This window comes from Fistularia commersonii, chromosome 1, assembly GCF_037954325.1.
Source record: "Fistularia commersonii isolate RoL2024-O1a breed Wild chromosome 1, RoL_Fcom_v1.0, whole genome shotgun sequence".
Classification (NCBI taxonomy): Eukaryota; Metazoa; Chordata; class Actinopteri; order Syngnathiformes; family Fistulariidae; genus Fistularia; species Fistularia commersonii.
Genome location: NC_141284.1, coordinates 12,353,109 through 12,364,732, shown reverse-complemented (window position 1 = coordinate 12,364,732; position 11,624 = coordinate 12,353,109). Strand labels below are relative to the sequence as shown.

General features: G+C 45.4%; 1 protein-coding gene across 1 annotated transcript; it reads left to right on the top strand.

Moving 5' to 3' along the window:
• The first annotated feature begins 1,649 nt into the window (after nucleotides 1–1,649).
• Nucleotides 1,650–4,555, top strand: LOC147237376 (protein L-Myc-1b-like). The gene is made up of 3 exons (XM_086148175.1): nucleotides 1,650–1,791; nucleotides 2,115–2,721; nucleotides 3,250–4,555. Exons 2-3 carry the CDS (start codon nucleotides 2,181–2,183, stop codon nucleotides 3,828–3,830), a joined length of 1,122 nt encoding a protein of 373 aa, XP_086004301.1. The 5' UTR covers nucleotides 1,650–1,791; nucleotides 2,115–2,180; the 3' UTR covers nucleotides 3,831–4,555.
• Nucleotides 4,556–11,624: the final 7,069 nt, after the last annotated feature.

Here is an 11,624-nt window from a genome sequence, read left to right as displayed (position 1 = left end):
CATAGTTTCAAGGCATCAGGTTCTTGTTGCCTCCTGAACACACACATACACGCACACATACATGCAGAGGCACATGCATGCACACACACACACACACACACACACACACACACACACACACACACACACACACACACACACACACAGTATTGATGCGCTCACACAATAAGGAGCGTGTCTGACCACTGGCCAGTTAACAGATGTCCATCACTAATCAGTATCATTAGCGGCCCTTGAATATGTCCAGGGACACTGATGCTTTTTGTCGTGGTCTCTGCTATGTGTCATTAAGGGGATGAAGATCAGGCGACCATCAAACCGATCAATATGCGAAAGGAGGGGAGGGCGTGGCTGAGGGGTCCCTGTCTGACTTTGTTGTGGCATCGGCTGGTTATGAAACGTTGGTGAACTGTAACCTCTGCGCTGGTAGTTGAGCACAAATCACCTATCATCCCAAGCAGACTTTTTTAACCCAGTTGTGGCTCAGGTTTAATCTGGTTATGTCAGGTCTTGTCTGGAAATGATCTGATTGTGTGAATGGGGGGTGTTATGGTGTTGGGCCTTTTGTCCCTCCTTCTGTTTAAACGCATTGAAAGGAGCAGATACTGGTGTTTGTTTGGGACACCAACTTGTTTGCTGCTGATTTTCTTTCCCCTCTCCTTAAAGACAATCCCTTAAGTGGTGACTCAGAAGCTAAACCTGAGTGTTTGGGCTCCTTTGTGTTAAAAGGCGTGACATACTGGGCCTTGCTCGACACTCGTCAAATGTTTGGCCAGTGACCGAAAGTACTTGCTTTTCTTTGTCAGCTCGATGAATGTGTAAATGAAGGACGACTTAATTGAATTCCGGACAATGTGTTGTGATACAGATTGTCTTAGTTGCGACAGGAATTCACCGACGCTGCAAACACACATTTGGCGAAACTCAAAACTATCCACCGGGGTATCACATCTTGTACATGAAAAACGGTATTAGGGGAGCAGAAACCGTCCGATTCAAGAGAAACAGAATATTTTCACCTTCAGGTAATGATACTACTGATTTTAAAAGGATCAGGCTGAATATATTCGGCCCAAATTGAAGTGACACGGGTGATATTTTTCGCTTAAAAGAAATTGCACCTATACAGCTCTTACATTGGCTCCTGAACCGACATTTTACCCTGAAATAAGGATGTAGTGCTTAATTTTAAAAAGGAATCCAAGAAAGATATTGTCACGTTTGAGAGCTAACCTTGGCCCTTTTCCTTCATAGCCATTCTCCATGTTGTCTATTTACAACAATATTAGGAGCAAGGGAAATTGTCTTAAGGACAATTGATTTTTAAAAAATAAAATAGAAGAAAATAAAATGTGCTCCCTCCCATTTTGGAATTGACTGTCCCTTTTAGACATAAGACATATTTTTCCCTTAATTTTTTTTTTTTTTTTCCAAGGGGATACTAATATACTTGCAAGCCTTGATTGAAGTATTATTGATAATCACATCACGTAAAGATTTGTGACTTCAGTTGGTGGTGGGCGGTGTGGAGCTGCTCCTTCCGAAGTCCCGCCCATTTCCCCAATATATATAGCTCTAAACCTCACTGGCGCGAAAAAGCCCACGGCATGGTTCCACGGGTTCTCAGTTAAACATCTCAGACCGGGTGTTTTTGTCTAATAACCTCTCGAATGCACCCTCACACGCACACACACGCACGATCAAACTTCAATCAAAGTGTCTAGACGCTTCGGTCGTCGGGGGATTTTTTTTTTTTCTCAATGCCCTGATATCTCAACGTGGGCCGAACCGGTGAGTGAGTTTTATGCCCGCTCGAGGGGAGAGGGGGAGGGGAAGATCCACGGAAACAAAGTGCGGGATAGTGGCCTCGATCGGTCCGTGTCCTAAACTACTTTAATGCCAATTTTTTATAATAACCGCGAATCGGAACAGCTTGGGTTGGTGAGGTTGTGAGGGCTCCATCTCAACCGGGTTGGGGGGAGCGAGGGCATCGGCCAAATAAATCGCGTCATGTATTTCTAGGAAGTTGTGTGATGATGTTCAGGGGTCCGCTCACAAGTCAGAATGCTTTTAGTAAAAGACAGACCGCTGAACACTGCCATGTTTCCTTCCAGGACCTCCACGTCCCTCGGATTACAACACAAGGATTTTATTCAGACAAAGACATATCAGTCGAGGGGATGGCGTTGGACTGTTTCCAGCCCTTTTTTCTCGACTACTTTGCCCCGGAGGAGGATTATTTCTACAAGTCGACCGCGCCGAGCGAGGAAATTTGGAAAAAGTTCGAGCTGTTGCCCACCCCTCCCATGTCCCCGGAGCGGACTATGAGCGCGATCGCCCCGCAGTCCCCGCCCGGGGACAAGCCGAGCTGGCGCGCCAAGGGCTCCGTGACGGACGAGGATACCGAGGCGGCGTCCATTCCGGACTCGGAGAGACTGCTGGGAAACCTGAGCTCCATCATCATCCGGGACTGCATGTGGAGTGGTTTCTGTGCCAGTAAGCAGCTGGAGAAGGTGAACGGGAGAGCGTCCGCCTCCGTGCACGCAGTCGTTCCTCCGGTGGCGCAGAGACAAGGCGTCAAGGCGCAGTGCGCGTCGGCCGCAGGGCTGCTTGCCGCCCCCGCCGCAGACTGCGTCGACCCCGCGGCAGTTCTCGCCTACCCGGCGAGCAGCTGCCGGAAGTCGGCGTCGTCTGGCTCCGAGTCCCGCTCCGATTCATCCGGTAAGAGGCGCCGCCGGGCTTTCACGCTTCCGCCCGGGTCTATATCGCCCTTTGGCTGTTGCATAACTTTAGTCCTTGGTGCCGAGGGGAGTCGTTAAGCTTTGCCGCGCCGCTTTCGCGCCGCGACACTGCGCCACATGTCCTCACTGCGGTCGATCGTTCAAAAACCGCGCCCACATCACGTTCGCGTAATTTTTCTCTCCTCTGTGTGACTCCGCCGCCGCGTTACAGTGCGGCAGAGGGGCGGGATGAGTCCTTGCGATTGCCACTTGGAAGGCAAACACACAGATCGATTGTAGCAGTTAAAACCATTTTGGCATTTATGACACTGCTGTTTGCAGTCGTTGGGGTGGGGTGTGTGTGTGTTGGGGGAGGTATGCATGCTTGGTTCTGGAATTCACTTCCTCCTTACCTTGGTTATTTTTTTCCCTTGCCTTTTCAGGCATTTCCTGATTTAGGTGACTTGGCTCAGTGGTCTGTTGATGTTCAGTGATGATGTTGAATGCCTTTCCGCCTGTTTTGTCCCAGATGATGAAGAGGAGATCGACGTGGTCACCGTGGAGAGCAAGCAGAACCGGGTGCAGCTTATGAACCCCCGAAAACCGGGGACCTTGATGATCCGCGCCGACCCCTGCCCGAAACGCTTCCACATGTCCGTACACCGGCAGCAGCACAACTACGCCGCCCGCTCGCCGGACAGTGACCCCGAGGACGATGAAGAAGAAGTCGAGGATGAAGATGATGATGATGAGGAGCCCCAAAGCAAACGTTCGCGTGCCACATCCCCCGACCAGCCATGTTCCTCGCGATCGAGCTCCCCCTCAGAGACCTCGCAGAACTCAGACACTGAAGACTCTGATCGCAGGAAGAACCACAACTTCCTGGAGAGGAAGAGGAGAAACGACCTCAAGTTCCGTTTCCTCGCACTACGAGATCAGATACCTGGATTGGAGTTGACCAAGACGCCGAAGGTGGCCATCCTGACGCGGGCCACGGAGTACCTGATGAAGCTGCACAACAAGGAGAAGCGGCAACTGCAGGAGAGGAAGCGTCTCAGAGCCCGGCGGGATCAGCTTCTCCGCAAGATATCCGATCTGCGACGTTCTTGAGGAACGCTCGTGGATCCAAAGTGAACTCTTGATAGAACTGGCTCTCAAGTATCTTGTCACCTTTGTCGGACCTTTTTTTATATGTAACAACATGGTTTGTGTAAATTGGAGGGTTTGGGCTTTTTTTAAGAATACCTATGGATGGACTGCCGGCTCAGCAACCTGTATGTGGGCGGTGACCGTAGACCTCAGTGTGCGGTGTCTTTTTTTCCGAAAACTTTTGTTTGCACAATTTTAGTTATAAATCTGGGTAATGCAGCTATGACCAATATATTTCCTGGTATGCTGTGATGGGTCGAGTGAAAACCTGTTGACAGAACTTTGACTTACAAGTATGACGCAAAGTTTCTATACATAGTCTTCAGGACGCGTGTGGAGTTTTTGCTGAACTCTCTTAATTTCATTTTTGCACATTCATAATCGATTGAAGTGTAAGAGTACATATGAATGGATGCGTGACTGTGTTTTTTTTAGATGAGTTTGCTGTACAAAAGCATCTGTAAATAATAGCTTATCTCTCCTGGCGATGGAGACAAATCAAGAATTGTCACTGAGCTTTGCTCCTCAATATGACAGGAGCCTCTATTTTCTTAAGAAACTCGGAAAAATTGACAAAACATTTAATATGTAGCACTACTGTACTTTATATTCACATGTCACTTTGTGATTACAATGCATCGCCCCTACTTAAAACCCATCCATAAAACATTAAATTTTATACATTATTTGCATAATGCCTAAAGCTTATTTTTGTTATTTTATATTCAGTCAGAGCAATCAAACTCCTGGTCTTATTCTTTGTATCGAGTACCAGAACTATCTGCCTTTGCCATCAATTTGGATTTATGCAAATCTCACATTCTCACACATGTCTGCTCATAAGGCATCATAAAGAAAATAAAAGCTAAGGGGAGTCCTGGTTCTGGATGACTGACACCGACTAATCAAGCCTGATAGCAACAGCGTGGGAAAAAATTGCCACACGCTAATGTCTTATAGCCAAATTAGCCGGGAACAGTGGCTGGGAATAATAAATGTAACGGGTCGGTCTATTTCCTGCAACTCTGTGGTACCTTCCACACGGACCAGTGTTTCTGCACCAGCTGCCTGTCTGCAGATAGCCGAGAAAACTCGTCCTTGATATTTGCCCTTGGTGATTATGTGCCTGATATCATCGTGGAGCCTCCCCTCTGCAGTGTCTGCTGCATGCGTGGCACCTGATGTGCTCTGAACTAGGTTACACGATGTACACGTAAAATATGCCGGATATCTTTAGAACATTCCCGGGGGGTCTGGGTACAACCTGGACTGAGCTTTAAATGCATACTGACTCTTGGAAGTCCTGCCTCATGCATACGTTTTAGTAAGGTGAGAATTTAACAGTTTCTAGATTGAGCTGCACATCCATGAGGCCTGTCTTGCTATATAACATTAGGTTGTTACTATCAAAATCCTGACCAAGACATCAGATGAGAGTAAAGATAGAGGGTTCAACAGAGACAGGTGTGTTTTGACAAAGCTGTTTATTGATAAGGGACACTTATAGTGAAAAGCCAATATAAATTTATACCCCATGCTCTCCCACAAAAGAGGCCAGAGGCAAGTGCCCCAAGGATCTTAAAGCCCAGTGAGTTCTGCTTAAGCTGAAATCCCCATCGCACTTTTCATGCCTTTTAGATGATTCCCTCCGACAAAAGCTGGTATCTAATAAGTTCTTCCAAAATGTTCCTGTAATACAGCTCTTTGATAGCATGCTGGCCTGTTAATGACCTCAGTGGCGAGTTCATGCAGGCCCAGATGACTAAGGTTTTACATTTCATCAGTTGAATAATAAACTCAGAGCCACTAGTCTAATTATGAACATCCTGACAGCTGAAGGAGTCACACCCTGGACTCCAACCGTCTCATACCTCATTTTTTGTTATTTTCAAGCTTGAATATATTATTTCTTTGGTGCAGTTTCATATTTGCTGAATATCACTACCTAAAGCAAATATATATGCAAGCAATATGATGCTATAAAGGTATTTAACATATGAAGTAATTCAGACTTTTCAAATGATGAAGTCACAGTTAATGAAGCCGCAGGGAACGGCTGGAACTGCCAGTACTGTTTGTGCTTAGTATGTCACTGGATTGTTAAAGAAAAATCAATCAGCAATCAGTTCCTGGACCAAACAGGACAAAGCCCGTCTGATTTCCTGATACCCGCTCATAATGGAAATCGTCATAAGCAGTGTGGCGAATCGACAATTAGACGAATACGCTTTGTCAATCATTTTTAAAAGACTGCTAGGGAAGTTTCTGGTTAACCATCAATATGCAAAAAGGTTCTTTCTTTTCTAGTGATGCAAACAGGGTTATAACTGTAGGGTTTCCCCCTTCTCCTTTTTAAGATCAGCGGGAACTGAAATAAGACTCCCATTGATTTTATTCTTTTTTTTTCTAAGCTGCATAATTTTAGAAGTTTCTCCACTTACCGATTCAGTTTTCTCCGAGTTTGAGGACAAAAATTAATTAAAATTGTCACATCTTTCTCAGCAGCAGCTGTTGCGTGTGTATGTATCTGTGTGTGTAGTGCTATTGAGACAACTCTTGGTGTTAATGGGCTCCTAGTTTTGTCAGAAATTGGAAAATATTTTCCTGAAGGAACAAATGAGGGAAATCCACTTGTTTTTGGGGATGCTCTCCTCAGCTGGTTAAACTCTCCAAACTGGCCCAACCTGATCTTCCTCCCTCAGCTTCACATCTCACCCACACATTAGCCAAAGAAGTGTGATCACTTTCACACACATTCCAGCCTTGTGCCTTTCTGTTCTCCCTACACTTATTTGTGAATGTAAAGTCAACCTTTTAGTCACACACATACACATGAAAATAAAATGACAGGGCCTTGTCATGCAGAATTCTAAAATGTTGGGTTCAAATGCCCTTATCACTCATCACTTAAAGGAAGAATGTTCGCAGGAAAAGTAAGTGCAACAGCCGCTTCTACATGCATCCCCTTATTTCACGTTTGATTCACTCATAATCCTCCAATATTGAGAGAGTGAGAATAAACAGTGAATGTGTTACCTTTGGCACGTCATTCATCAACTAGGATTCAACCGCCACTGGCTGTAAAGTAAATAACGAATGACGAACATGTTTTACACATGATGGGACTCCCTGACAAAGAGCCGCCTCCAGTCACAGCCACCTGCTTTGAGTTAATTTATGTCCTTTAGATGTCAATGTCACTAGTGCTACCTAACTTTGTGAGCTTTTAATTGATTGAATAAGAAGTACCTCTTTGTCTCTGGAGAATGTGAGGATACATTTCGCTGCATATACCCCTACAGCGGCTGGTTAAATCTATTACTGCTGCAGTTGGAATGAGGAAAAAAACATACACGCAAGCTCATTGAGCAATATTTCCACCATGTTAACTGGTTGTGATCCAGCCAGCCTGTCTCACATGGCATGCACCCATTGCGTGTTTACAGAGCGACGCAGAGATGGAAGCGGACCACACTGCACTTGTTTATGGGAGTATAGGTTGAAATGGCTGCTTATCTCTGACCTATATTTTGGATGAATACAGGACTGATGACAGGCGGAAGACAATTGGGTTTGTCTTTGGATGACTTATGATCCCCCGTGTGAGAATTAGTATTAGTGCAATTGATTCACCTCCCATGAGTTTCTCAGTCCAGCTTTGGAAAAGGGATTTCTGGAGCTGACGTGTGTGGTGGGAAACGTGGTCAGCTGAGAGGACAGAGGAGAAGTGGACTGAAAGTCTTCAGAGTCTTACTCAACTCTCTACACACACCCTTCCTCTCATTCTATTCTCAGATGCTGACGGTCAGAGAAGATGTGGAAAACACAAGCGGGAAAAGATGCAGTGCCACAGACACACACTCACACACTCTCTGGTCACAGTTATCCATCTCTCTGCCTACTGACCCACATTCCAGCCTGATTGTGTCATTGGAACTCAGCCGGGCTTGTGGTGGCTACTGTCCAGTTGATCCGAAAGAAGCTATGAGCTCTAGTCCGAAAAAACACACATGGATACCCTGGTGAACAAGATATCACATGTTCAGCTCCCTTTTTTCAGTGCTTTTCTCCTTCATGAACTGTCTCGACCGCATCATCCCCACTCCACCCAATACTTATCGCCATCACTTACAGATCTAGGTCAGTCTTCTGCGGTCATTTGCTGCATGTGTGTCGTTCACTCTTCCCATCCTGAGGCCGGTGTTACATAACAGTGATGATTCAGTCGGAACAGGCTGTGTATGTTCCTCACTCCCTGGATACATCTGGCCTCAGTTGACTGGTGCTAAACCACTTTCTGGCTTGAGACCTCAGCTCATCTCGTGGAATAGACTGGTTTCACCCGAAAATCAAATGAACCACACGGGTGTCTGACTGGTGTAGTTTGATTATTTTTCTCTTTTTTACACCGACTCTTCTCACAAAGATCAACTGTATCCTTCCCTGCTAACGGTTGTTGTGGTTTGCTGTATCCTGAATGAATGACTAGACTTGGGCCGTAGAAACATGTCGTGTCAGTGTAGCAGGCCTTTCAACTCGTCTGTCTAATCTAGAGCTAATCCTAATCCAGTTAGTGTAAACACTGCTGCCATCTGTGCCCAGGCACACCACAGCTCTGATTATAATGAACCCATCAAAAGGGCTTTAAAGCATCACACTGCGTGAGCTGTCACTGGTTCTCACTAAACTCTTTGACCTGGGCTTATGACACAATCATACTGAATGATGTCAGCTGAATAAATAAACAAATTGTCGGCCAGTGAGGTTCAAGAAGCTGTTTTAAATGAACTACAATCAGATGGGGGAGTAGTTCTCTGTCCGAACCTGTAGAAATTAAGAATGAGTGGCGAGTTTGTAGAGGGGCGGAGGGATTGACTATTAGGGCTGCCATGCTGCTGCAGACAGGCAAGCCCCATTCCCTCAGAATACACATAGACAGGCAGACACACACACACACACACACACAGTGCATCTCTACGGATTGGAATACAGTTGAAATACAGAGATACATTCAGATATTTCAACATTTAAATATGTGGCGGTTTGATTACAGCTGCGGAAAAACCCAACTGATAACCGGAGTCTTCACATTGTGCACGGCTCCGTGCAGACAAGTAATATATTTTGAGTCCTGACACAACCTGAGTTACCAGTTGTGGAGTGTCTAGCTGTCGGGACTCAGTAACCTGTCAGTTGGGGATATGTTTTCAGATGCTCAGTCCTAAAAGGAAAAAAGTCAATCAACACATATACTTAAATTGTCTTTTAACAATATCTTCACTACTTGAGAATAGTGTCAGTTGTTGCACAACAAAGACAGACCAGGAATGTGGGTAAAAGTCAAATAGAAATTGATTCCCAATTTCTGAAAATCTTAAAACATTTAGAAACTCTAAATGGACCTTATTACCAATGACTTGAGCCTTGTGACTTGAAAGGCCAAGCCCAGGGCCCATGCAGCCCTTTACAGTCTTTTTATTGTGTTCCTTTCTGCACTGCACTCAACCGACGACTTGTTTGTTAATGTTTGTGTTGCCGCTGAGCAAGGAGCAAAATTAGAAGAAAAAAAAGTGAATATAGACACCTTTGCATTGCTTGTGTGACTTTTAACCATTTCCTTGTGGTTTGGCTCAAAACTAATCTACATATATTTACATATACTTAAATATAAGTACTATTTCAGAGTGAGAATTCACAGTCGGACTCTTGAAATGCTTGAGACTTGACGGTCATGACTTGGGATTTTTATTTAGAGACCTGCAACATGCCACAAGACTTCTAAACCACAGGTTGAGAAACACATCTCAAACAGCTTGTGGGATTATATTTAAAGAATTCAATTGTAAAACTAAATTATATCAAAAGGCAATGTTTGTTCCACTGAAATTTGACAAACAGATGCTTAGTACACCCCCCACCCCCTTTTAAGCTGCTTTTTTCAATGCCTGTGATGCATTTTATTGTTTTTTACCAGATAACATCTAAGGAAATGTAATCCCCTCAAATGCCTTCATCCATGCAAAACCATCATTTTCTAAACTCTTAACTTACCATGGACTCACTCTGTGGGACTTTCTGCATTTTCAAACTGACCCAAGAAAAGACTCAAGTACATCTTAGAATCCAAGGGCTGCTCTAATTTCTTCAAACCTTCGAGACATAATTGATCCTTCCGTTTATTAATTTTGAAAATTGTGTATGCAAGGGTCCATAAACCCAGGACTATGAGAAGAACAGTTACAATAGCGGATTTTTTTATCCATTAATAGACAAGCCAGCCTCTACCGCTTTGTCAGCCAGCAGATGTTCCATTGTCTGGTTCAGCGGTGTAAAGTTGCTTCGATCAAAGTTGAGACACTTGCTGCATCTTTTGAATTTAGTTCCAGTGAGCGCCATCAATACCAACCCCCACCTCCTGTACTCCCAAGCCAGAGGGTCTTTACCCTCACCCCACCCCCATTTTAACTCCCTGCAGACCTCAAAGTTGTCTCCCCCGCTACCATTAACCCCCTCCCCCGGTACTTTAGTGCTCGTGTTCTTTGTTTCCCCCTCAGCGTAGCCTTCAATGATCAGCAGCCCCCACTACAGCGAAACCAAAGCCAGTCTATTGACCAATTATTGCTGCACCGTGTGAGTGTCGGACACAGCGTATTTGCATCAATATACATTGAAATGCTTATAATGCAGATACACATGCACCCATTCAGCATTTCTTATCAGACTGACTCCTATCAGATGCCGTGGAGATGGTTCTGTTTGTCCCGCACGGTTACAGTCCCTTCTTATCTGCCTGTATCTGAATAAGACTGCTGTTGCCATTTGGGCCTGGATGACCATCCCAGTTTGCCATCTGCTTATGTAATAATCAGTGCCTTGCTTCCCTCGTCCCCTCTGTGGGCCAGTGTGACGAACAGAAAGACTCTGTTACAGAGCCTTGGAAATACACACAGGCAGCACAGGCTTCCTGTTTTTGTATTAAGCCCATTGGAGACAGGAAGTGAGAGGAACCACAGCTCTCTTTTTTGCTCTCTGATGGGTAAGTTTTGCCCAATGGAGCGACGGTCAATTACCTTTCACATGTTGACGCCACACATTGTCTATCCGTCACTTAATGGAATGCAGTGAAGACAAATCATATCATGTCACCTTTGCAGTAAAGTGGATCTTATCAACATCTCACGCCTCAGCGAGAGGTGCTTCTTGCTGTGTGTGTGAGAGCAGATTTGTTTTCTACACTTGGACTTCTTTTTTTTTAAACCCAAGAAGAACCAGGAACAAAGACTGGGGTTCCGAACCAGGCCCGAGCGGCAAGCTTTGAAGGTCTGTTAAAGGCAATAATAGTCATTGGTCTTGCTTTCGGTCTTGAGGCTGTGTGTAAGGGGTGGGGGCAGGGGTAGTTCAGCATGGTACTTTCTTTTGTTCTGGCCCACTCCACTCATGCCTGCGTTTGTCTCCTCCCACAGTCTACCACTGAGAGAGAATTATCTCTAGCAGTCTCACACCAAAACAGGGAGTGGCGTTGCACTTCTTCCTCCTTTTTCCCGCTTTGTCTCAATGTTGTCTGATACATTGCCGGGGCAACGCGGCACTGCAGGTAAAGATTAGGTGAGGAAAATCCCCTTGAATCCAGCCACTGCGGCGTCCCTATGGTTTCTTGTCTTTCAGTCTAACATTTCCCGCCACTCCGGGGTGCACAGGGAGGGGAGGGGAGAGGACTGCTGTCACAGCCTGTATGAAGAAAGGCTGGCTTCTGTG

Bases quoted from the DNA above. Each gene is read 5' to 3' on its own strand.
- LOC147237376 (XM_086148175.1), top strand. From the start codon at position 2,181: ATGGCGTTGGACTGTTTCCAGCCCTTTTTTCTCGACTACTTTGCCCCG. The intron at 2,722-3,249 runs GTAAGAGGCGCC...GTTTTGTCCCAG, and splicing joins GTCCCGCTCCGATTCATCCG to ATGATGAAGAGGAGATCGAC.